General features: G+C 41.3%; 1 protein-coding gene across 4 annotated transcripts in view; it reads left to right on the forward strand.

Moving 5' to 3' along the window:
• The first annotated feature begins 7392 nt into the window (after positions 1 to 7392).
• The window catches only part of DAPK1 (death associated protein kinase 1), a 98529-nt gene continuing 78596 nt past the window's right edge, over positions 7393 to 27325 (forward strand). For 2 of the 4 annotated variants that reach the window (XM_051810829.1, XM_051810832.1), the window contains exon 1: positions 7890 to 8098. In XM_051810829.1, the coding sequence (XP_051666789.1) occupies positions 8037 to 8098 (62 nt within the window). In that variant the 5' untranslated portion in view covers positions 7890 to 8036. Of the gene's footprint in view, positions 7545 to 7617; positions 7635 to 7889; positions 8099 to 27325 lie in introns of those variants that run through there. The other 2 variants (XM_051810830.1, XM_051810831.1) reach the window with 2 other exon arrangements.

The raw sequence follows: 27325 nt of genomic DNA on the forward strand, positions 1-27325 counted from the left end.
TACTGTTTTTTGCAATACAGCAGTAGCCCCACTTGTCACGCTTGTTCTATTTATAGTTGACAAACCTCTACAGTATTTGCAGAAGGAAGGTCCTTGACTCAGGATGTGAAATCCTTCTGGGACCGTTGAGTGTGTAGGTATATGACCCCTGCTTTTCCTTTGAAAATTGCACAGAAAGAAAATAATCATTAGTACATATAACAAATAACCCATCATCCTAGAAGCTGAATTCATTAAGTCACTTGTTCAGCTTTATCTGTGATACAACAATAAATCAATTTAAGGGATAGAGCAGTAATTAAGAGATGCTGGGAAGGATTAATTAGGCTGAGAAAAATGGCTTCTGCCCTCCTTTTAACACACCTTGAATCACACGACATGGGAAGTGCTCACTGCTGGTCCTCAACACCACAGGTGCACTCTGTCTTACTTCAGAAATTATTATTTTGCCCCAGAGTCCTGCCTCCACCATTTTTACTCCCAGCTTACCCCTAGCAAAGAGGTGCTATCAGATAAACTATCATGACCCTCTGATCCTAGGCAGGTTGTTGTAGCCATCCATAGCAAGGTCAAACATGGTTAGGTTGTGTTACCTTGAGCTAACAATGCAGCTAGGGAAAATAAAGTGGGTGGGGAGGGCCAGGGAAACAAAATTCAGGAGGTGATGGCTCGGCATCACAGCCAGTACTCTTAATGCCACATAAACTTAGAGATCAACCTCAGAAATTGGAATTTCATTAGGACAGATTTTTTTCTATACCATAGGTAACTTAACTGACTGGAATACAGTACTTAAGGAATATGCAGTAAATCAGCTCACCAAGATTATGTGTCATTTACATAACAGAAGCCTCTTGTATTGTTTTTTTTCCATATCCTTTTTCTTGATGAATCCACCAGTTTACAAAAGTTTTGTTGTGCTTCTGCCTAGCTCTCTGCATGGGGCCCGCCCGCGTACACACACACACACACACACAGAAAAACACTCTGCAGTGTCAGAGTATGTCATGGGCAGTACCTTGGCAAAGGAATCACACACAAAGGAAACTGAGTGCAAACTTTCAATTTCTCTCATCAGAAATTAGAGCACAATTGTTTCATTGCCTGCTGTAAGCAAGACAGGCAGATGGAATATACGGGCATAAGGCATGCCAAACATGATTATCTCCCTAACATCTAGATGACAATTCCATGCAACTCCTGTTTGTTGTGCATTCATGCTTAGAGTTGTTTTGTTTTCAGAAATGCCCAAATACACTGAGCAAATGCTGCAAAACAGTTAAACATACATCTTTTTTTGTATGACAATTATTTCACACGTAGGCATTTCATGAATAGATGGAGAATGCTACTCTTTTAACACTCCATCTATAACTAGTCAGAGTGCCAGGCAGCTGATACATTCAGCCCATTTCATGATTTTTAAACTGCTGCCCTTGGTTCCCCACTATATTGAGGAACCTGGATCATATACTCCAATGAAAGAAATCTCCCACACTTTTACCTTTAAATATCACCTGCTATATCTGTTCTGTCAAGTCTTGCATTATGAGCTATTCTCCAACAAACATTGTGACAGGCACATGCAAGCACCAGTGTGAAGATAGAGTTTTGGATCAGTGTACAGATTTTGAGATTCTCTTGGCAAATGTTCTTTCAAAATAGAAGACATAATAATGCTAGCTGTAGTAATGAGGTATTTAATGTGGACTCCACAGCAGTATATCTGTCATGCCATACCTACCGAGACAAGAAAAATCTGGGGCAGCATTAAAAGCATTAATTTAATTAAAAGCATTAATGGTTTTACATCCAGATTTTCACAGTGCATCCTCAAAGGAAAGAAACATCATCATGTAGGTGTCTTGGCTCATAAGAGCTGACAGAGGTACTCTTAGAGTCTAATTGGAATAAGAAGTTAAGTGTTAGGATAACATCTTTTTTCAGTCATCATCACTTATTTCAAGTCCGATACTGAGCAAGTCAGACAGATCCTAGAGACATTCTGCATGTACTCTTTAGTCACGTTTAGCTGACATGAAAAGAAAAAATACTTTCTACCATTAAATACCATCCTTGGCTTTGGAGTTAAACCTCATGTGCAGCCTGCACTTCCAATGCCTTATCTGTAAAATGATTACGTTAAATACTACTCAGCATTTGTTTCTCAGGATAAGGTTATAACAACCATATTAACCTACTGTGCCAAAGGAGTTTGAACCCACAGGTGGCTTTGGTAGGCAGTGAGCCAAGGCCAAGTGTCAGCAAGCACATTTCCCTTCTAACAGCTAACATCAGCAGGAAAGTGGTGAGAGAGGTTTGGCTGATTACAGCACCAAAAGATACTGCCACAGGCACTATCCTACCAACCTGTATCTACCCTCCATGTGGCTTTCTCTAAAGCTGGTTCTCGTCTCTGATGAGAGCACTGAGTATCTATGCAGCATCTACTACCATAATTACTTAATACCTCACTGTTACAGAGATGTAGCAAAGGATAATTAAAGGAAACAATGTTGGCAAAGCATTGGGGAGCATTGAGTGAAAGTCATAAAATATATTTAATTAGCCTTCTTTTTTCTTCTCTGTATATATACTTTGATATTTTTATTTGCCTTGTGACTGGGATTGTAGAGCCTTCCTTAGAAAAATAAAAAAAAAATAAATTGGCTTAAAGACAGAACAGCAAGAGCCACCTCATGCTGTCATCCATTACCCCTGGATACCTACTGATCTGAGTAAATATGGTTTTGTTGTATGATATATTACTGATAGGTCTGATGAACTTCTACATTTCAAAGCTGAGTGGCAGGAAATCCAATGCATATTGCACAAAATCTAATGCAAAGCTTATTGTTTTATTGTACCAAATGTTCTAAAATATTATTATTATACATACATATCACAATACTGAGATGTCAATCAAGTTATAGTGCAATATACTGAACAAATATGTCCTTCAATTTCCCTGTAAAATTCTTGAAGTAGCGTGGGAATTATAAAGGATTTCCAGCAAGAACTTTCTTGATTTCTTTCTAATGTGGGTGTAGAATATACTTTGGTTTGACTGAAGAAAATTTACCAAACATTCAGTTACATATTTGGTTGGCTTTGTTTTTGTAGGAAATCAAAGTTTTTGAGCTCAAAATTAAAAAGCAAAAAAACCAAAGAACTTACTCATGCTACTTCAAAACATACATTTTTGCCCCATGGGATATGTAATCCTATATGTAAAAAAAGATATATTATTAAAAGTAATATTGTAACTAAATGTAACAAAATTTACCTTACTGTCTTTGTCAAAATATTTTGACTTGAAGTAAACCTTCTTTTCAGAAGGAAACAGTTCTGCCAAAAATTCAATCATTTGCACTTTGTTATTTATTAAATAAACATACAACATGTATTTGCTATTTAGCCCTGATTTTGTTTAGTGATTATTCTTGGGTCATTTGTCAGAGGCTTTCATAATCATAGTTCAGCTTCAAGAAAAGACCCATCCACTGTAGACATGAATTTTCCTTTTTCCATTGACAGCTTACATACCCCAGTGGAGAAGAGCTTCCCTGTGGAGGCATCATCACAGAAGGAACGGCATACATCTTTGTAACACAGACTCTGCAAATGCTTTTGCCCATTACTCCAGGCTTGGGCTTAGTTTCAGAAAGATGCTTGAATATATGCATTTAAGCAGTCAAGTAGTTAATCTACTACTCACTGGTCCAAGATAAGCATTCAATTAATCGACTTGTGAAATAGGGGTTTCACTGGGCTATGTACATGGAGTCCCTGATCAATAAACAAATGAATTGACAGATCCTAGATTAGCTGTAAGTTTCTTGGAAGATGAAACAACTTTTCTTTTTTTTTTTTTTTAAATGATGAACTGACATTAATACCTAGAGAATAAAAGAAGCACTAATTATTCCAAGATGCTTTCAGAACAGTGATGTTGATAATTTTCTATGAACTTGACTTCTATGTGTCTTCCAAAATACAGCAATCAAATGAGGTTTTGCAATTTTAAACAAAATAGTGTTTGGTTTATTGATTGAAAGGCTAGAAAATTATTTTTCTAGCCTGCAAAATTTACTCTCTGCCACTTAGTTGAGTCTGGTTAGAGTGCTAAAAGTACTGCCCTGAGAAGCCACAGGTCCTACCTTTTCAGCAGCTTCAGGTCTTAGCGAAAGGAATTGATGTATTCAGTCTACTTTCTGAAGGATGCCTGACCTAATTGCAAAAGTTACAAGCACATCTGGAGCTCCTCTTGCAGGAAAAGTGCTTTGAGTTTACAAAAACTGAATGGCTCTGTGACACTCATGGTGGCCTTCCAATTCTGGTGTCGTCTCTGATGTCTTTGATGGATAAGGAAGAGCAACTTTCAGGGGCAGTACTAGACTGCCCTGTGAGAAATTAAAATAGGGATGAAAAACCTATGAATCAGCACAGAGAACATCACACACAGCCCAGGAAATTTCTTCTATAGTCACATAGAAAACAAATGCTGGTCTCTTAAAGAGAAAACTATACACAGAAGAAATAATAGCCAGCCTAAGTAATTTATATTTGTTGCCATATTAGTGTCTTATGTTATTAGAAGAGACATCTTACCTGGATGTCAGAAACTAATCAGACAGTGATTTTGAAAAGATTTATCCTGAATCAATACACTTAGTATTCCTCCTTGTCTGTTAACTTCACATAGAAAGGGCAAAGATTCAGGAGCAAAGTGGATGGCGAGTGTTACGAACCATTTGACTTGAAGAAACAATGTAGCTTTCTTTTCACTTAACATTGGTTGAGGATACAGATACTCTCTGCAGATTTGAAATTTTTGTAATATTTTCTAATGAACAAAATGCTTTTCTACACAGAAAAATGTGTAAGAGGCACTTGACGTAGTAAGCTGACAGGCACAAATCACTCCTTTGAAAACACATTTGTTGTTATAAGTCTTGCTCCTAAGCCTCTTTCACATTGAAATAATTGGTATCACTCCTGATTTACAATGATGTCAGTAAGGAGTTAATCTCACTTTTATTATTTCTGTTCTATTAAAATAAGTGAAAAATACACATTAGCTTGAAATCCTGGAACCATGAAACCATAGAGATTTTGCTACTGAGTTTATTAGGGTTGGATTTCATCCATTCTGTTATTAAACCTGTAAGAGTAAACCACAACCACAATTGCTGTATTGCATTGGACAGAAATTTAAAATTATTTATCCCATTTACTACATGTATAATCCAATATAATTCTCATGAAAGTCTATGAGCATTTTGAAGGCATAGCAATAGCACTGGGTTTTCACCTAGGCTAAGTGTTCCCAGACTGCAAGATGAGTGCCAAAAGGAATCAGCAAGCCCTTCAAAAGTTGACTGCATCATACACAATGAGCTGAGTATTCCCCTGCTTCGTCTGGCAAACCTCTTCTTTTGTACCTGTGTACCATGGCAGGGACATGCCATTCCGGCTGTCTTCACTGGAGTGGGCCATGACTCCTCCTCATGCATACAAAATGGTGATGTGTTCTGTTGCTGCTGCCACAAGAATATTCGAACATAACTCTCAGGTCCACTGAGGGGCCTGAACAACAGAATTCAGGCATCCCAGACCTAGATGGACAGGTGACAGCTGCAAGTTTTCCCCCTTCAGATATGGTTATTAAATAAAAGGGAAAAGAGAAACATTTTAATTAATTTTTCTGTTGTTCCTTTGCATCTTGGTAATTATCTCAGTTATAGTGTATTGATTCCAATGTGCACCTGCTTTACTTGAATCAATAGCAAAATTTCATTTGCTTCAGTTGCTTCAGAAGCAGGCCTGGGACATAAGGAGTAATACTGAATTGCATGTATGAGCAATGCTTGCAATGCAAAAGACATAAAAGGCACAGAAAATTTTATTCTTGTATGAGGTCAGGACCACCATAAAATGTACCAAAACAAAGAAGTGAAAAACATCTGAAGATCAAGCAAGGCTAGAGTGCTGGAAATTCCATGGGCTGGCTACAGTGGTTGTCCTCATTTTCAACAAAGGAACGATCTCCAAAACCAAAATGAACTTCTGAACCCATATCCACTGTTTGTTAAAAGCCTTGAGCTATGTTGAAAATCCAACAGCCTAAAGTGTGTGAGTCATGACTTTGAAAACCTGTTAGCAATAAATGTGTAGAAGATGGGCTAAAGGAAAAGCAGAGCATCATACTCCTGCATGTCGGGCTATAAATGAAAGAGGGGTGCATAGTTCTTGATCTAAACTCAGCCTGAAGAGATGCCACTGTACTGCCCTCTTTGCAGGTGGCTTTATGTAACTTCACATCTAGCAATCCACCCAAATACTCTCCGTTTTACAGATGACCTCAGTGGAGGCAAAAAAAAATTTTGATGCTTGCCCAAGGTCTGTAACTCACTCAGAAAATACTGGGGATTCTGTTCTTGCTGCCCTGTACCTGAAGAAGGCCAGGTTCTGTGAAGTGCTAAGTCAAGTAAGTGTAAAATCATATGAATGCATTCAACTTTTCACCTTAGATGAGCAATTCTTTTCCTGAGAGACCTCAAGAGTTCAAGTGGAACTTAAAAGCTGCCCTGTTACCTGACATCATGTACTCTTTCAAGACTGAACAAAATGGATGGGAGGAAAATAGAGCAACCAGGAAAAAATTTGTCTCCAGAATGTAATCAGTACTCAAAGCTACAACTTGGCATGGGTCCAGTACACTACAGAAAACATCATACACTGAGAAAGCTGAGCCGGAGCAGCAACAGCAGCATATGCGAGGACAGGAAACGTTAACAAAAGCCAAATATAAGGTGTAACGCTCTGTAGGAGAGTTGAATGTATCTTGTATTGGAAAAAAAAAAAAAAAAAAAAAAGGTTCATTATTGTGGCCTGGTAAGCAAATACCTGCAAACAGCACGTAAGCGTTCGCTTTCTGAGGTGCCCGAGTGGCGGCAGCGGCCTCCGCTCGGTGTGCCCGGGGCGGGTGCCTGTGCCAGGCTGCACTGCCCTGATGAGCTCGCCACTGCTGGCGGCGGCCCGGGGGCTCCGGACGGGGCGGGAGCCAGTACTGCTTTTTCGCGGAGCAGGGTGCCGGCAGCGGGTGGGCGGATGGCAGCGGCCGCCAGCCCCTCGGCTGTCCCCGGCCCCAGCCCCCTGCCCGGCGGTGCCGCGGGCTGCGGGAGGGCGCGGCCGGCCGGCGCGCACACAATGGCCGTATCGGGAGCCGCCCTCAGACCCGCGGTGGGCGGGTCCCGCCGCCGCCGGTTCCCGGGCCGTGCCGGGCGGGACGGCGCACCGGGGAGCCGGTCGGGCACACCTGGCCGGGGCGCCCGGCAGCGGCGGCGGCGGGGCAGTGGCGGGGCAGTGGCGGGGCAGTGGCGGGGCAGTGGCGGGAGGCCGCGGCGAGGGGAGGGGGCGGCTCCTCATTGGCCGCGCCGCGGAGCCGCGAGGTGCCTGCGCGCCGGCCGGGAGCGGCCGCGGCGCTGTCGCCGCTTCCCAGGTCGCGGAGCGGCGGGAGTCGCAGCAGGAGCGGCGAGAGGGTGAGTGGGTGGCGCCGCGGGAGGGGTGAGCCGGTGCCGCCAGTCCCAGCCCAGCGGCGCCCAGGGGTCCTCCGCCTCGCCGAGGGTCAGGTGCGGGGATGCCGGGGGGATACTCCCCCTGCAGGCCCGGCGGCACGTCCTGGTTGACCGGGCAACGGAGCCACGGAGGAATGCGGCGGGCGGGCGGGCGGCTGGGCGCTGGCGGCCAGCGCAGCAGCTGGGCGGCTGCCGCTACGGGGAAGGGGCGGGGGCGAGGGCCCCTTTCTTCTCCCGGCGCTTGGGCAGGGGCAGGGGAGGCGCCCTCCGGCCCGCGGGTGCCGCTTCCTCCGGGGGTAGGGAGGGCAGGGAGCGCCTCTGGCGTCGCAAGGCACCGCGGCCAGGGCACTCACCTCCGCGCTGCTCCGCAGGGCGCGCAGCCGCGCGCGGGGCGGCTCCGGGGCACTGGTGATGAGGGCGCCGAGCAGAGGCTGAAGCCGGCGGCGGGCGGCGACCATGACGGTGTTCCGGCAGGAGAACCTGGAGGAGCACTACGAGACGGGCGAGGACCTCGGCAGGTGGGTGTGGGGGGGGAGCCGTGGCCGCTGAGCGCGGCGGGGCAAGGGACGAGAGCGGGCGCGCCCCTGCGTTGCCTCCACGTCTCCTAGGGTGCTCCTAAGGCGCCTGAAGACGCGAAAGGGAGTTGGATTTGAAGTTACCGCGTGTTTGCCTTTTTAATACGGGTCTGATGGGGGTTTTGGACCTGGACAGTTCCTAGCCGGTGCCTTCTAAGCTTGATGCCCGCCCGGGTGCTGTGCGGCGCGTACGGACGTCCCTTCTGCCACCGGGCAGCCGTGGCAGTGCGAGCCTTGCTGCTGTACAGGCGGGTGACTGGAAACGTGTTGGGTTTGAAGGAGAGAAGTTTGCGTTGTTAGTAGTGTGAAGGACTCCGTGTGTATTGCTTGTTGGATTTTGATTTAATAACAAGATTAAAGAAGTGAGAGAAGCTCTGTATGTCATCGATAGTACTGTGGCGAAGACCACTGTCTGGGCATCAGTGTTGGAGCCAGAAATCAGATGACGGGATGTGAGCAGAGCTCTGCAGATGCAGAGCTGCCTGCTTGAACCTTGATTCTTGAATGCTATGTGGCTGTGAGCTCCTCCGAGCTCGCACTATCAGTCATGCCTTGTTTTTTTCGGTATTTTCCTTGTTTTAAACTATTACTTTAACGCCGAATTGTGTTACGTGCGATTTCTTTTCAGCTTCATTCGCTCATCTCTAAGGGGGAATCCCGTGAAGTTCTACCACACCAGTATGGCAGAATCCTTTTCTAGTGTTTGTCTTGGTGATTTCCAAGCTCAGGATCAGTGTTAAATTAACATGGACATTCAGTGCACACGGGCCACGTGCTCCAGTGTCTTCCTGTTCGTATGTTTCCAGTGAAGGGTCCAGTCCTATCAAATGGTGTGAACAAGGTACTTGAATAGGCAGGTACTTAAAAATCCATCACTATTTCTTAAAGAACTCCCCCCAAAACCCAAAAACCACAACCCAACCCCCCCCCAAAAACCCAACCCCACCATGACCACAACCAACGAAAAAGCCCCTCACATTGTAAGAAAGTTAATTGGACTGTATTTAAAATAAACTTCATCCCGTTTTTGTGCAAGCTTGTTGATGTGACTTGATGAATGTGTACTTTTATTTTCACAATAGTGTGCTGGGTTGACATTTTCATACATCTGGAATAACAGGCTGTGTAGGACAGTGAAGTCATATTAACTTACTGTATGACTTCATTGATGTGTTATGATGCTAAAGCATAAATTTATATTGTGTGGTCTAAACATTCTTTTGGGGGGGGCACCTAAAATTATTTTATTTGCCTTCCAGTCTTTTTGACAAGAACATGTAGTGTTTCAAAATTCAGGTTTACGTTTCTGGACTCTTAAAAGTAAAACCATTGTTGTGCTTACAGGTACTGATTTATACAAGAAAGTAAAGACAGGGATATATCGGTGGGTTTTTAAGGTTCTTCGGGGAGAAGACAATGTCACTATTCAAGTTCAGAAAGTGTTAAAAAAATACTTCTCTTGTATTTATTTTAAAGAGAAAGCATCAATGCAAAGTTTGGTCCCCGGTACATGTTTATGACATAGAACAATTGCCCTTAGGCCAATTATCTAAGAAATGTTTAAATTTGTGGAGGTTTTTTCCAAACAAATGTGCTTTGGAAGTCCCGTGTTATCTCTGGAACACAGCACTGGAGACAAGGCATTTCATTTTTACAATATGGGAAGTGCAAACACTGAAAATGTTAGGTAGTAAAAGAACAACAAAAAACCAAAACACATAGAGTGTTGTAAATTAGTAGAATAATAGGTAATGGTGTTCACTTTAAAAGTGGTATATTAATATGATACAGACAGGGTATTACAGCACTAATCATTCATCCTGATGCTATATAAGCTGGGCATGCAGTCTGAACCTGTAATATTTTACAGCTTTTAAAGAATATTAAAGTCTACTCTAGTTTTTACTTGAAAAAAAGTAAATTTTGTCTACTTTTGTGAGAAAATACCAGTGGATGGGAAAACACTGTGAAATGTTGGAGAAGGCTTTTGCTTTAAAAATGGAATACACTTATTTAAAAGGGCCAAAGTTTTCACTTCAACATCATTTTAAGAGACCAGGACTATTCCATTGTTTTTAACTTATTTTTGAACTTAAATTTCTAGGGTTGCACAAAATACTTTTTTGTAAATCTGTCGTTTTCTATTCCTCTTTTATGCCTTAGATAGGTTTCTGACTGTTAGATTTGCATATAAATGTAGTTACCCCGAGGCTCAAAACTTAGAAAGCAGTGAATATTAAAAACACCTTTGACTTTAAAATTTCCTATATTCATTAGGGAACCCAAATTGTAATTTAATACTTGAGCTTAGCAATGATGAAGATCAATTTTGCAAAGTAAAGCTATTTTCCCCTTATGGAAGAATTCTTTTATTTTCCTCTTACTTAACTGCAGGCATGAAGCAAACAAGGTGAATAAATTAACAGGCGAGTTTTTACTGACAAAGTTGTGATCAAATAAAAGGATCCTGAAATTCCTTGGCCACTCTGCCTTTTGAGAAAGCTCAGTGAAAATGCGAATATTCAGATTTTTTAATAATCTTCACTATTTTCCCTTGTAAATTTTTCAAGTCTTTATTACATTATAATACTTCTGACATAGAATAAAAAAATTCATTTGAATAAGAAAGGTGTTTTGAAGAAAGCAAATGGGCTATGTAAGTGAAATTTATGATTGAAAGTAATAAAGGAGGTTTAAGTATTGCTTAGCATAAAATCTAGAGTTGTGGGAAACAAGGAGAAGAGAATATGATGTGTCCAAACTACAAAAAAAAGCATTTTCTACTTTTTTGGTATTTCACAGTGCTTTTGCAGAAGAAGTAATAAACGGTCTTTGTCCTTCTACTGAACTGTTTAATTCCATTCTTTGGTTTGTTTTCATTTATGCCTGGGGAGAATAAGAAAAAAGAAACTTGGGATGGTGAATGATGACAGGATCACCCTTATTTATTTTTCTTGCCCGTATGTGATTTCTTCCAACATGTTTGTGGCTGTTCAGGTTGCTTTATCTTAACCTTTTGTACGAAAGCGGTCTCGTGAGACTTATGGATCCAATGCTGTCTTTAGAACATATAAGAAAATTGTGCTGTTGATTAGTGTATGGTACATTGCATACACTTTTTTTTTTCATCCTATAACTTTGAAATGATACATATTATTACTTGCACTGGTCAGATGCAGGCTATGTACAGATGTGTTACATAATCATCTAACCATGATATTTCAAGGAGTGGTAAATGTTATCACAGAAGAGCAAAAAAATTACTAAAGCTATTTTGTCATTTTAGTTCTGCGTGCAGTTTCAGGTGGAGTGACCGTGCATTTTAAATACCCTGTTGCAGCGCTTTCACTTCAGTCTGCCCAAAAGGCAGGAGTTCAAGTTGATCAGTTTTAATAACCTCACCATGGTGATAAAGCAAGTAAAGATCTTGAAACCACACCAAACTATTAAAAATATTTTTTTAATCTCCTGTGAACTGGCCTTGGGAATTCATACAGCATTGTGAGAAATGTAGTGTTGCTTAAATAATTTTAGGGAGAGGTACCCAATCAAAGCTATGGTGTAGATATATACCGTGTTCGTCTATGTGGATTGAAAGGTTTTATTTCCTGTTTTTACAGACAGCTCCTTCTTCCTTCAACCCTTACCACCACACTTTCCTTTCAGTTGTTTTATTTTCTTTTAAACTTCCATGTGCTTTCTAAAAGAGATGCAGACTGTTGAAATTAAGTTTTGGAATTAAAGAACAGTATTTGCATCTCACTCTGATTTGTAATTTTTAGATTCTTGTTGATTCAGAAAGTAGGAAGAGGTATCTTAACAGTTTTGAACGTCAAGCTTGTTTGGACCTGTTGGGCTCACTAGGGAAACATTTGCACCTTGTTGAATGAAAGCTACAATGAGTTTTTTTCTTGCCATTTTTGAAGACTGCTCTGCTTCTGCTTGGATACCTTACTAAACAGACAAGTTAGTAGTAAAAAGCAGTGAGTTAACCCTGCTAACTAATGTACCTAGTTGCTTTATCAGTTGTGAGAGAAAAATGCATAGAAGATGTTGCTGAAGGTGTTGATAAGAGAGAACAGAGCTTTGTGCAAATATGTGTTTACATTCTGGAAAATGTTCTTTTATGTTTCAGAGTTGAGTGAAAAGGGATTTTTTTTTTTTTTTTAATTTTTTCCCAGATGCTGGAAAATTATTCCCATAGTAAGCAGGGAGCATGTAGGCTGAACATGCATACTTACCCACATATATATATATATACACATCTGTATTTATGCATGTATGTACTTTTGATTATTCACATACTAGTTTTCAGTAACAGTGCTTTTTACAAGTGCGGAGGCTGTCCATCATCTACCCAAACACTGTAACCTTAACTACATTGCAATTCTGTATTGGGAGGAAAGTAAAAACATGGGAGGAGAGGGAACCAAACAAATTGAATGGCGGCTAGAATTTGACCTTCATTACACTTTTCAGGCTTGACAACCTAAGCTAATCTTGCTAACTAGCCAGTGTGCTAAAATGATGTGAGTATTGTCAGGCTCTGTTGTGAGATGTACAGAATGTTAAACTCCTTTGAGGTGATACTTCTTTTTATAATGGTCACATTTAAAACCCATGACAACCATCTTTACTAATATTATACTATAACATTTTTTCCTATGAATTATCAGATTAGAAATAATATGGAGGGAAGGAGAAATGTGAAAAGTATTTTATGTAAGCTATAAAAATTTTAACTATGGTACACTGGAATTTCCAGTTTCAGTTTCCTTGGATATTCTTGCTGTAACCTTATTTCTATTACCCCATTAAAAGGCATGTGTTAACCTTCCTTCTCATACAGCAGTTGAATGGTTAAGCTCTGTTGAGACAGAAGGTGCAGACCTCTGCAGTGCCACTTCCTGTGTTATTCTTACAGACACAGTGATAAATACTGCAAGTGTGTGATTCACTGTTTTTATAACTACTTTGTGCAAATTCCAGTAGAACATGATAATTAATTAAATTGAGTGGACTGTATGAGTTTTTCAGGGACAAGGACCTTGAAAAGAACTCTAGAAATGTTGGCCACAAAACTGCTGTTTGACTGGGAAACATGGTTGATTGGTGTCCTTGTGTGCTCTTTTATTTTTATTTGAAGAATTAAAAATTGTGAAATTCAAATTACAGCAAAGAATCAGTTCAAATTACTGTACTGCTTGTGAACCACATATATGTTTTATCAGTCTTGTTAACTCTCAGAGGAGAAGTTGGTTATTCTGTGCTTGTCTGCAAGTCCTGGCCTTGGTGGTTGCATGGGTACTGAAAAGGAAGATTTCTTAGCTGGAAAACATGTTGGAAAAAGTAGGCGTCTCAAGTCACTTTACCTCCCTCAAAATGCCTTCTTTTCACAAATGCATGATAACCTAAAAGCTGGTGATGGCACAGGCTGCAAGAGACTGTTCACCATACAGGGCCAGTGTTGACAATTGCTGATGTGTCGAGAGGCTGGCTTCATGAAAAGCACAGGAAGTGCTGATGCTTTTTTGGGTATAACTTGGTCCTGCTTACTTTATTTCTCACTCTGAGAGAAAATAATGACTGCTTTGTACGTCTTTTAAAACATGGTGTAATAAAAACTACAGCTTGCTGATTATTCTGTGCTTTCTGTTGAAATGCACAAATCTTTGTAAATCTAAGCTCATCAGGAAGCAGATAAAAATGCTCATCTGATTCTTCTTCTGGCCAGGCTCAGCGATCAGTACCAGAGTAGGTATGTTAGGAGTGTGCTGAAACTTTGATTCTGTCTTTTCAGGCTTTCTTTTTTTGTTATTTTGTGTTTGTGGGGTTTTTTTGGTGGTTTTTTTTTTTCCTCCCCATTATCTCCCTTAACGATATTTGAGTATGTTAGTTTCTCTGCTGGAGCTATGCATGCCGAGCAGAAGTTGACCCCTTTAGCCTAGGAAAAGGGAGGCTGACACTGTGTTTTCATGAGAGCTTTGTGCCAAGCTCAGGCCACACTGTCAGTGGCTGAAAGGACCAGTATCACTTTCCTCTCCTCTGTGTTTCTGTGTAGGTTGGGTTTTTTTGATGTACTGCTGCTGTCAAAGGGAAGGAAAAAACCCACCTTATATCTAATTTATGGCAGCAGTACACTCTCAGATCAGCTGAAACCACTGTGAAATCTCAGCCTACATGGAGTTGTGATTGCCTCCGTAAATCTACCTCAAGTTAAATATGCAGGAGGGACAGAGATAAAGAGTCACTTTACCACAAAGGCAGAAAAACATAAACTGACAACAAGGAAGTTTAAGCTGGGAATTAGGAGAACTATGGGTGGTGCAATAGTTCTGTAATCTTCACAAATGGTTGTCGCAGTTAGTCAGAGGTATTCAAATGTGTACCAGTTTTTGGGAGGAGATTGCATATATCTTGTGAGACTCTAGCTTAATGTCCAGATGTCCTGTTTTTAACTGGCTTGGTTAGCATACCTGTGCAACTTGGTATGATTTTATATCCTGAAGAAAAGTTGCCAGTTAAAGCAACTGCTCAGTAGCTTGTTTCCTGGATGGTGGTGGTTTGTGTAGCAGCTCTGTCTCAGATAAGACTTATTTCTCAAACTGTATTTTGACCCCTGCGCAGGAAAATAGGTGACACAAAGGAGGATTATCTGCCAAACCTGAAAAACGTTCACTGACTTGCCATGCAGTATAGTAAATCTTACCCATCATGAGTTCATGGCTAAGATAGCTGTCAGCTGAGAGAAGTATGGACAAAGCCTAAAGATCTTCAAACCTGAACTGTTTTGTTCATGTTTTGTTTATGTCATGCCAGGTGAACTTTGGCATGACATAAATGGTGTGAAATTTAGCAGAACTGGGTACAAAGGCCTGTGCCAAGGAGTCTAATACAATTGATGTTGTTAAACTCTGACATCTTATCATCTAGGAGGTGATACAGTAAGAGTGAAGCCTGCATATTTTGGTCAATTGCTCGTTGACGATTCTGTTTGTTTTTAATGCAGTTATGGGACAGCCTAATGCCAGAGGTGAATTGTAGGAGCAGGTTTCTTCCCATATCCTGGTGCAAATCTTGCTCTGTCCTCCTTTACGTGATACTTGCAGCTCTTGTCCCTCAATTTCGAAGAGATTGCTGCTGTTCTGTTATAAAACGAAGAAGACATGGTAAGCTAAGGTAGTGAAACTGTGGGGAGAAGCTTCCTAAGAAAGAAGACTTAAGACTTCAGTACATTTAGCTTTGCACCACTAAGCTTCGAGTAGTATGATTTTTTTAATACACTGGAAGAATTAAAATGGTTGGTGAAACATAGAAACTTTATAAACTAAATGTATGTTTACAGTATTGTAGTGGTTTTCTGTAGCTGGGTTTTGGTAGCAGAGGGGCTACAGGAGTGCCTTCTGTTAGAAGCTGCTAGAAACTTCCCCTGTCTCGTGGAGCCAATGCCAGCCGGCTCCAGGACGGGCTTCCTGCCGCTGGCCAAGGCCGAGCCAATCAGGAGTAATAGTAACACCTCTGTGATAACATATTTAAGAACATAAGGTTGTTGAGCAGAAGAAATTCCAGCCAGGGAAGAGCAGAGTGAGAACATGGGAATAGCAATGTAGACACCAAGGTCAGTGCAGAAGGAGGGGCAGGAGGTGCTCCAGGCCCCTGCGGCCCGTGGTGCAGACCATGGTGGAGCAGCTGAGCTGTGCCCCTGCAGCCCATGGGGGACCATTGGGGTGCAGAGACCCACCTGCAGCCCATGGAGGAGCCCATGCTGGAGCAGGTGGATACATGAAAGAAGCTGTGATCCTGTGGCAAGCCCAAGATGGAGCAGAATCCTGCTGGAGACCTGCAGCCTGTGGAGAGGGAAGCCCACGCTGGACCAGTTTTTTTCCGGGTAGGACTTGTGACCCCTGTGGGGGACCCACAGTGGAGCAGCTCATTCATGAAGGACTGCACCCCATGGAGGAGTGACCCACAGGACAGTGGTTTGGGAAGAACTGTTGCCCATGGGATGGACTCACATTGGAGAGGTCCATCAAGGACTGTCTCCAGTGGAAGGGAGCCCACTGGAGCAGGGGAAGGACTCCTCTCCCTGAGCAGCAGCAGAAACAACAACTGACCATAACCCCCATTCCAGTCCCCCTGCACCGCTGGGGGGGAGGAGGGAGAACATGGAAGAAAGGAGGGGTGGGGGGAAGGTGTTTTTAAGTCTGTTTTATTTCTCACTCTTTGGCTCTTATCTTGAGAGCAATAAATTTAAATAATATCCCCACTTTGAGTCTGTTTTGCCCATGAAGGTAATCAGTAAGTGACCTCTCCCAGCTGTTATCTCAATTCATGAATCCTTAGCTGTTTGGTTTTTTTCTCTCTCCTCTATCCAGTTGCAGAGGGAGAGTGAGAGAGAGTGGCTTTAGTGGGTACCTGGTATCCAGCCAGACTCAATCCACTTCAAGTGTTCACAGAAAGTTCTGCAGGCTGGAAATTGAAAGGCTGCTTGCCTGAAGGAGAGTGACCTTACGGGACTTGTTGAAACAAAATCAGTGTGAACAGGGAACCTAAACTGTATCAAGATTGAGTTTTTAAAATTAGAGGGAAGAATTGCATGATACTGTTCTGGAGAAGGAGAAAGCTGATAAGGGTACAGTCATTGTGGATATCTCAGATCAGTTTTAACTCTCTCAGAGTTTCCAGGCATATTGTAGTCCTTGAGGATGTTGTCCTGTTGTGCTAGAAGTGCTGTAGTTCTGGTGTGTTGGAGCTTGGTGGGTTTTTTTGGTTGTGGCACACACTGATGTTGGGGTGAATGTCTTATAATATGTGCTTTTCACACAAGTCCGGAATAGTTCATATGGTTTTGGATTGCTGTAAAACAGTGTGCTGATTAATCCACATGATGGTCTGCAACCTTATTCTGTTGGTTTGAGATGTTTTATTTCCTTCCCCTTATTCCTTCCTGTTTTTGCAAGCTAATGTGCCAGACAATTTCCCCTTCAAGAGGCAATACTATTGAGGAGGAAGCATCGTTGCATGGCTGCAACGATGTGTGTGCCTTGACCAGCAGCAGGGCCCTGCATTGTGGTGGTGGGCCACTCTACTAGAGCAAGTCTTCCCCAGTACCATCTGCTTGCAGGTGCAAATCTTTTATATGAAGCTTAGATGGTCTTGCTTGTGTTTAACTGAAAGAAAACAGCCTGAAGAAAGCTGAAAGAAAAATAGCCTACTAAGTGGTCACAAACATACAAGGACATATCCAAAGCTTTGGAGAGTTCACAGTCAGTGTAAATTATAACTGTACATTAAGTGAATTTTTTGCTGAATTATGCATAGGAGTGAGCTTTTGGAAAGGAATAAAATTGCTTGTGGCAGTAGCATTCTGTCTGTGCACTTCTTGCTGCTAAAAGCCTGTAACTGAACTGGTGTACTGAAAATATTTTATTTCCACTGTGCCTTTATTTGTGAGCGATTAATACTATGTTTCTAAGTTTTCAAAGGTTACTTAAGGAACCTTGCTTTCTGGCTTCTGCACTCTTGTACCTTTACTCAATCTTCTCTCAAGTATCAGTAAGTGGTTGTTTTAAGACTTGAGGTACTGGGTGGGTGTGCCTGTAGAAGTGTTCACTTAGACTACCTGCTTATGAGCTATGAGAACTGATAAGCAGAGAGACATTTTTCCAGGTCACATAGTCCGTTGGACCTATGGTATTCTGAAGTTGTTACTGTTACAGGACAGAGAAAGGCTGCTCATTTTCTAAAATCTGGTGACTTTTAACTGTCTTGTGATTATAGAGAAGTGGTATGGATCGTTTTAGTGGGTTTGTGTAGCTAAATAACATTTCTTTTTCCGGGGAGGAAACTAGGATAAGTCACCTGACTCAAACAGGAGGATATTCCATACCATGTTACGTCAGCTAAAACATAAAAAGACGAGGAAGAGGTAGCTCGCTCTCTTCTCTTCTGGGGTAGCTGTGTGGAGCGGTTGGGCAGCTCCATCGGGAGAGGAGATCATTGGTTGTGGGGAAGTATCTTTATTTTTAGTTCTTCTCTGCATGCATATTGCTTATAGTGTTTTCTGTCTTTGTGTAAATATAAATAATCTTTCTTAGCAGCTCCGATCTAGTAGTTTTTCCCTTCCCTCTTTTCCCTCTTCCCCCCGCCCCCCCCCCCACTTTCCTCTGGAGGGACTTGGGCACAGGCCCAGTGGATACCTAGTGTTCAGCCAAAGTAAACAATAACAAATTTGGTGCTGAAACCCTGGAGGTCTGCCAAGAAGGATTGTTTATATAAACAACTGCCTCACTGTTTTTGCTAACCTGGGAACGTTTAACATAAACATGGCTATATGCCCAGCTTTAGTGGCTGTGCCAGTACTTTTACTTAACACTTTTGCTGGGATATGGAACTTATCCTCTAAAGGACCTACAAGGAGATAAAATCAATTTTTTTTTCCCTTCTTAATTTTGACATAGAGGGTCTTGTAATGAAGGCGCTCACGATCCTTACTAATCCTTACCTTAGCTGTCTGGCTATTTTACTGCTTATAATCAACGCTCTTAAAACAGTATGGGGAGTGGGGAAGGTAGTGGTGTCTTTCTTGCCTTGTGTTATAACAAAACCAATTTCAAGAGAGAATTTACTGGGATGTTCTCTAAAGGGGCCAGTTCTTGGATGGCAAGGAATGTAAATGAATTTAGGCAGGTTCTTATTGTGTTTAACACCCCCTGTTGCTTGGGACTTCACACCACAACAAGTATTCAACCCCAACAAACTGCCGCATCGTTTAATGGGAGGATGCCTTGCCTACCCTGATCAAAACCAGCAACTTCTCACCCTATAGTGGGACCTGGCCTGTGCCTATCGAGCTGCTGTTCAATACTCTAAAAATACTATGACTGAGACAGGAACCCAAACTACGACATCTGAAGTCATTATTGCCCCTGTAGTGAAAAGGAAGATGTGGATAAGGAGATCTACAGGACCTACAGGCCAACCTCCGTGATTAGTAAGGGAGGAAGAAGGAGAAGGATCTATCCCGCCCACGCTTCCAAGAGAAGAATTAATGGAAGTAATAACAGAAGAAGAGGAGGCAAGGCAAAGAGCCAGTTCATCAACAGAAAAAGGTCAATCAATCAGAGAGGAAATTAGACAGGAAAGTGAAGTTACTCGGTCCCTGAGCCCACCAGAACTTCGGGACTTGCAGAGAGATTACAGCCACCAGCCTGGTGAACAAATTCTTACCTGCCTGCTTCAGTGCTGGGTTACAGGGCTAGAAGTCACCTGTTAGAAGGTCATGAAGCACAGCAACTAGGATCTATTGCCAGAGATCATGAAATTGAACAGGAAATTGGAAGGGAGAGATTTATTCGCAGTCTTTGGCTCTGGATCCTCTTTGCTGTGAGAGAAAGGTACCCGTTCAAGGAAGATCTAATGAGCTCCCTAAGAAGGTGGACTACTGCAGAGGAAGGTGTCCAGTACCTGCGGGAATTGCCCATGCTGGAAATGATTTACAGTGACCCAGATGAAGAAAACTTCCTAACTCCAGAGCTTGTTCCTTGCACACTGCCCATGTGGAGAAAAGTAATTCAAATGTCCCTGCATCATATGTTAACTGCTTGTTAACAGTATACCATCCAAGGATGGATGAACCAACTGTGGACACGATGTGTGCCTGGATATGGAGTATAGCAGAAGGTAAGGAAGCCTCCTCACTCCCACAGGCCAGCCAGTTAGATTTCAGAGACAGCTCCAATGTCTACCAACGGTGCACCCACACTGGGGAGAGGATGGAGAGGCCCTACAAGTGCCCTGAATGTGAGAATCGCCGCAGAGACAGCCCAAGAGATCTGTCTCGGTCTCCTTCTGTCCCACCCAGAAGGAAAGGAATCCCCAAGAGCAGGAGATGTGGTGAGCTATGGTTCTTTCTGTGTGTCCAAGGGGAACACATGAAGAAGTGGGATGGTGAACCTACCTATGAACTTGAAGCCCGGGTATGAGAATTGAGGGGCAAGAAACCTAGTAAGAAGGCTGCCCATGTAGTTGATGCAGAGGCCCCAGAAAGAGATCAGTGACCTCTGAGACGCAGGAAGACCAAGATCAATTCCTGTGATCCTGATGAGGGGACTTCTTATTGGGCAATGCAAAGATACCTGGTGTTCAGCCAAAGTAAGCAATATCAATCGTCTCATCTCTTCTTTCCTATCATCTCCTTTTTCTGAAGTTTTTAGACTCATTGAATATTGAAGAGTTGTCTACAACTTGAGAGGATTGGACTTCTTTGCTGAGATGGTACTTTGTAATCCTGTATTTCTAGATGAAACTAAGAGGGCCAATGCTTAAAACTTGAAATCATATGTACCCTTGGTGGTGTCTGTTATTTGGTAACATGCTTACTTTGCCCAGCTATATAGGTATAACTGGGTGGAGCTAACTTTTATGTTAATTGACAATGTTGTATTCTATTCTGGCATGATTTACAATTAAGTTATTCTGCCAAGTGTAATGCATGTTGAGGTGTGGGTTTTCCCCTTTATCCACAGGGGAAAATAGTACTAGTGGGTGTCTTACTTGGGTCCAACAACTTTGAGGCCAAGAACTCAGCACTTACGATAACTTCATCAACAAAACTGGCAGTTTATTATTTTATAAGAAAAAAAAAGTTCATGGGAGTCTTGAATTGTAACATTTTAGCCTTCTTTCAATACCTTTCTTCTTGCTGACTCAGACTCTTTTATTGGGACACTTGGCTCCTGTTACCTTTAATGAGGGTGATGCAGATGTAATCCCAGAGACAGATATTTCAATTTGTCTCCTTCAGCTTTCTTTATCTTTTGGGAGTTTTATTTTGGTTTAGGGTTGTTTTTGGTTTTGGGGTTTGTTTTTTTTTTTTGGTGTGTGTGTTGGGGGTTTTGTTTTGTTATGGTTTTTTTCCCCCTTCAAACATAGACTTCAAACACTTTGGTATGGGAGTTTGAACTTCGTTGGTATATTGTCTGTCTGGCAGTATTTGCTCATCTCCGTGGGCAGGACCATCTGAATAGAATTGCCATTGATTCCCTGGGAAAGGAAAGCATGTCACAGAATGGCTTAGTTCCTTATGTATCACCTTTTCTCATTGCCTTTTATTTGAAAGGGCTTTCCGATACTATTTACTTCACATTCTTGTCTAAAAGAAGGATCTCTTTTCCTGGTTTTATTGCCAGTTATAACATTAACTGAAAAATAAATCATTCCAGATTCTATTTTACAAAGGTAGTCTACTTCTACTGCCTCTTTTGTTCCTCTAGAAAGAAACCTTTACATTACTGTTTCTTCCAAGGGTGTGTCAGTTCCTAGTCAGTGCTGCCCTTGCTGCCTGCCAGCCCACCTGGGTGTTTTTAGGGTGGCTAGCCAGCCTAATGCAAGGGTCAGTGAGTGAGATGGTCTTGTTTCTCACCTGCTGAGCTGCCTTCTCCTGCTGCTTCTCCACTGTTAGTGCTGGCACCATCTTGAGTGCAGACTGGAAGTAGAAGGGGATTACAGATTGAGCTCCCTGAACTGGGTCACCGTGGGCACGTCAGGGAAGGTTCAGTGCCAGCCACCAGTATAGGAGTGCACGGCCAGCGGGATGGGGAAGCCTCTGTTTGGGACAGATGCTGGCTCAGCCTACTGAACCACACTGTGTCCTCCATGCCAGTGCCATGCAGGTGGGACCAGCTGATTATGGAGTCGTGGAAAAGCTGCTCTGAAATGGGAAGCAAAACCTGACTGTGATTAACCCTGGACAACAAGACTGGTTACAGCACAGTCTGTTTTCCTGTGGCAGCAGCTGTAGGGTAGCCAGACAAGCCCTCCTTCGCACAGCTGTCAGAGGCACAACTAGATGCCCAAGCTTGTATGTGGGAGTGAATAGTCGTGAATGAAAGCTGAAGATCTAGGGAAGCAGACAATTTGACTAAATAGTGGCTCATAAAACCATAATGTTTATGGAGGTTACTAAGGCACTTGTTATGAGATTTGTGTTTGTGACAAAAACTGCTTTGTTTATAATGCTGTGTTGTCTTAAAAAGCTGCCTTTAAGTCAAGAAAAAGCAGTATTTTCATCACTGGTTTAAATCTTATGTTTATAGCTTGGTGAGTTTCTTATTTATTTAGCTAAAACCAAATTAATTGAAGGAGAAAACCCAGAATTTTTCTACACAAAAAATTATTCCACCATCTTCTGCGGAGCATAAGCTTGAGGTTGTTTGTTTCTACTTGTGCACTCATACTGAAAGGTTAGTAATACCTGTGACTTTTACAGTGGTTCTTCATACATGGAAGAAATAGGAAGTAATGAAATACTGTGAAATCTCTTCCACACCTTTAATTTGTATCATTTCTTGGGAAAGCTGAGCCATAATCTGTTTGGGGCTTTGCAGTCCATCCTCACTTCTGCTTTCAATGATTAGGTTTCACCCTTTTTCTGGCAAGCATTTGAATGTTACATACCCTATGACTTAAAACATTAAATGATTTTTCAAGTATACGGAAAAAGCAGCATTTTCTTACATTAAACATTGTTTAATGTATCTGACAGGTGCAGCTGTGCTGCAAATATCATGCATTTGTGTGGTTTTATATGTGGCCATGTAACGTAGAGTCAAAATCTGCATAGGAATGCTGCTTATAGACATAATGGTATTGCTCATTAAGATCATAGGTCATATGCTATAAAACAGGGAGTTTCTGAAAGGGTGAAATAAATCACCTTTTCATTGTGATGAAAGAGTGGTCGCGTAAGTGAGAACTGATGAGTTGTCACTAAAGTCTTCCTCCTCACGCTGAGGGACAAATACCCACTCAGGCATGCTTCAGAACTCATTGCTAAAATGAGAAGCATGAAACTCAAAATACTTTTTATGAAATAGCAGCAAGAACAATCTTTAACATCACCAAAATCAAATGTTTGTTCTGCTCATATGTTTTAGTTTTCACCCCAGGCTCCTGGTTTAAGATCTTCTGAGCAAGTGATGATTGAGCTTTTGTATTCAGTTCTGAGTTAGATTTATGTCACGTGTCTTTTAACATTTAGCTAGATTAACTTATGATTTAATGTTAATTGTTGAGCTGGTTTAAAAATTTCATGAAAAGTCCAAAAGAAGGGGAAAATTAATTACTAAAGAGCAGTAGAAGCATTAATTACTAAACAGCAGTAGAAGCATTAAGACTCTACCTCTGGTATCAAGTACTTGTATATCATGTCCTTTATTTATATGGATATGTACTTAGGCATTGATTCTTTTAAGTTCCTGTATGTGTACATGTACTTTTTAATACTATACATGGTAGTCAGTGTGGTGCTTTTGCTGTTTACAAGTGCAAATACTTTGCTTTTCATATTATAAGACGATTTCTGAAAAGGCTTTAGCAGATGTACATGTATTCAGAACAAAGGGGTTTCTGCAAGCTCTAGCCCAGGCATTGTTAATAGGAAATGGCTGACATCCAGCTGCCTTGGAAGTTTTACAGCCATACACATTCCCCCAGCTTATACATTAAATACCACGACATTTCAGCACGGACTTCACATCGGTATTTTAAACTACCGTGTCTATGAGTAGACTTCTGTTAGGAGTATTTTCTTGAGTATTGCCTAGCTCTTTGCATTCTGTGGTTTGATAATTGGCTCTTGAGCTTTGCAATATGGCTTAATCTCATACTAAAAAGAAAAATTAAAAAAAGTTTGAACATACCATGGAGAAGACTGTTTAAAAACTAACTCTCAGGCTTTCAATCTGTCTGTATGATAGCTGTGCATTTATCTCACATTTAACTGTATTAGACAAAATTTAAGAGTGAAACATAATCATACGGTAAAACGAATTCTCAACAAGGAACCATGAAAAATATTTAATTTCCTGAGCAGTGAGAAGTTTTACAGCTCCTAAAATGCAGAAGTCAGAGCATTTAGATATTATGCTTTTCCTTACAGAGGAATAGCCAACAATGTGATTTTTTTCATTTTCCCTGTATATAGGGAATAACTGGATTGGAGAGCAGAAAAATAGTGTCTGACTATTGCTCAGTCTTTTGTATAAAGTTTCAATGACGTTGATTACTTGCATTTCTTGTCTTATCTGCTGGCACAGTGACAAGCATGCATGTCTGGTGTTACCCAGACTGTACAAGTGAGTGCTGGGTAGATAATATGAAACTAAAGACAGAGCTGAATTGTTTATATACATACAGGAAGCAGGGCAGGTTTTGTCTATGCCTGTCAGTGTTTGCCTCTTACCCACCTATTCTAACCATTCAAAGCACTAGAAAAAGCAGGAAAGAGAATTTAGTCTTTGTTGGGCTACACTCAGAAAAATAATTCAGTCAACTTCTTATAGCAATCTGTAGAGCTCTTAGTATGCTTCTGTTTTATATCTGCAGTAATTCATGGGTTTCCAGGAGGACAGAATCATCAAACCTTCAGGAATGCTTCCAGCTTTTTCAGTGTGCCTTTTTTTCTGAGCATCTGCTGCCTACATAGACCCTGAGTACTTTTCTCATTAAAATTTGCATTCCAAAACCCAAATGTGAATATAATAAAAAGAATCTGACATCAGAATTTCAGCTTATGCAAGAGAGTCTATTCTTAAAAAAAGAATTACAGAACTCTGTGAAAGCATGTAATCTCTTTGTTCTGGTTAACAGTAATGAAAATATACTTGCTTACCTGACAACTAAGCCACATCAATCCGTTGACAAAAGTATAATTTAGAATGAACAAGACAGTACCGGTGAGCACACTGATGTGAAGGAGTTCCTTTTTGGTGTTGTATACAGCTTGTAACTTGGAACAAAACTTTTTGTACACAGATGCCAGTTTTTCAGTGCCAAGAATGTTTCTTTCATACGCTATAAACTTCTAACAGCCGTGCAACTCCTCTTTCTGGCAAGGGCTTCATATGTGCTTGAGAGTTAAATCCTTCTACTTCTTTTCTGCTTCATCTCCTCCCCCACATGCTTTCATTCCTTAACCTTCAGTTGCGCTAAACTAATTTTCAAGAGCACAGTTTGACCTAATTGCTTAGCAGAGTATGATCATGGAGAAATCTCATATATTGTCTGATAACCCTGTGGTCATAACTTCTTTAAAGTCATGTGCTCCTTTGAAAGACGACCACATTGATGGAAGGCAGGGCTCTGTGCTGGTGCTCTCTGTGGAGGATTTAGCTGCTGCAAGACTTTGCCTTTCTTTTTCTTTCATTGTCTGAAATACCATTGTCAGTGCTACCTTTTCTTCTTGAAAACCAATATCCTTCATGCTTCACAGCACTTTAGAAAGACAGAAACTCTCGAATCTGTGCTTGATTGAATCATGAATCCATACCTTCCCCAAATAAAATTTACCTAAGTGTGTGTTTCTGCACATTGTTCCTTAGAAGGCTTGTGTGCAGGGATGGTGTGCATTTGAAATGCTCTGATTTGGAAGCAGGTAACTAATAAGAGACCAGAAGACAAAGTAAAGCAGGAGACACAATGACAGCTATTAGCCCCCTAGTTCTGAAAATCTTCAAAGCACAGCACGAAGCAAATGTGGGGGGAATGTGATTGGCTCATGCCAGCAGTGCCCTCCTTACCTGCACCTCGCTGCAAACCTTCAGGCACCGTTTCAATACTGGTGGTACTTTCCTACTAGCTTATCAGAGCCATCTCTAAAAAAAACTGAAGCTGTATGCTGCTGCAGAGTGAATCCTTCAGCTGTGTTAGCTGCTGTTGTTCATTACAGTGATGAATGTGGAGCTACACTGTGAAGAGTCCCTTCTAGTTTAAGCTGTAAGAGTAACATAAATGAGAGTCAAGTGAAAAAGATGTTTTCTCTGGCTCCTTTGTAAAGCAGATGGAAATTACTTTCAAGTTCCTTGTATATGTCTATCTGTACTAAAACAAGTCCCAAATTAAGTGGGGGCGCAGGACTTTTTCAAGCTTATGGAGTAGTCTAGTGACAGGAAAATTCATTTGCCAAAAGAAGACCTTCACTGTCAAGTTGAAGTGTTTAAGGATTATTGAAGATGATGATCTGCAAAGTATGGTGCAATGAAGAACATTGTTTCCTAGCTGCTGTTGGATTCATTAGCTAGATAAAATAATTGTAAGCCATTAATTTTTATATTTTTCCTGGGCAGTGATTGTACCTCTGTGATAGATTTCTCCATCGTTGTGTAAATCCTCCTGAATTCAAAGAAGGAGCTTTAAATTGTATTGAATTGTATGTGAATTATAGCACTTAGTACTATCCTTTATGGTGTCATCTTGCCTGTGTTTTGCAGACAAAAAGAAAGCTGAGGTGGGAGAACTCTTCTGACTGTCGCTTTCAGTTGAAAATTAATATGGAAACTATACTGATTTTTTTGCTTGCAACTTCCAGTATTAGCCAGTTTTTCTGTCTTATTTTGTTTAAAAAAAGTTAGGGACAAGAAGGTGACTGCACTTTTGAGTGTTATGTTACTGCGTGCCATGTGTTATCAAGGATGTCTTTTCAAATTAATATTATTCACTTCATGCAATTCTTTTGGTCTGTAATTTGTGCTGTACAGTTTTATGGCCCACAGCCTTTGACCATATAACCTAAAGTACCCCTGTAGTAGGTGTTTTAGAGGTGATGAGAGGTAATGGCAAATGAGAATATATTTGAGAGGGAGCTTACTCACTTCTTTTCTTAAAAATAAGGGGAATGGAGGGAAAGAGGAAAAAGGCTGTGCCCGTTTGTGGAGACATACAGGATGTATGGGTTTTGGGTTTCTGTGCTTGTTTTTAATTCCATTTTTACCCCACAGATTGTGCTGTAATTGACAGGTTTTGAGAGGTCTAGTGTTTAGTCAGCTGCATAAAATGACTTAATAATAAAGTTCTGTTCTTTTATTCAATTCTCTTGTTCATTTGGGGGGTGACTATGAATTTTTAAAAGACTTTTAAGATGTTTAATTTGAACACAACTTTTTTCTGTCTACTAAGTTATGTTTTCTTTAATAATGTTTGTGTGCTGGTGGTCCTTCATACATTCTGTTAAACAGCTGGCACAGAGAAAAGAAGGATCTTTTGAAACAGTTTCCCAACTGCAGCTTGACCTGAAGCACTTCAAAAAGCAAGATAACATAATGTGATGCTCATTGAACTGAGAACTGAATCCATGCTTTAGGGAAAAGGATGAACTGTATGGATATGGTTACT

The sequence above is a fragment of the Manacus candei genome, unplaced genomic scaffold (assembly GCF_025592945.1).
Source record: "Manacus candei isolate 608988 ecotype Guabito, Panama unplaced genomic scaffold, ASM2559294v1 h1tg000079l, whole genome shotgun sequence".
NCBI lineage: Eukaryota > Metazoa > Chordata > Aves > Passeriformes > Pipridae > Manacus > Manacus candei.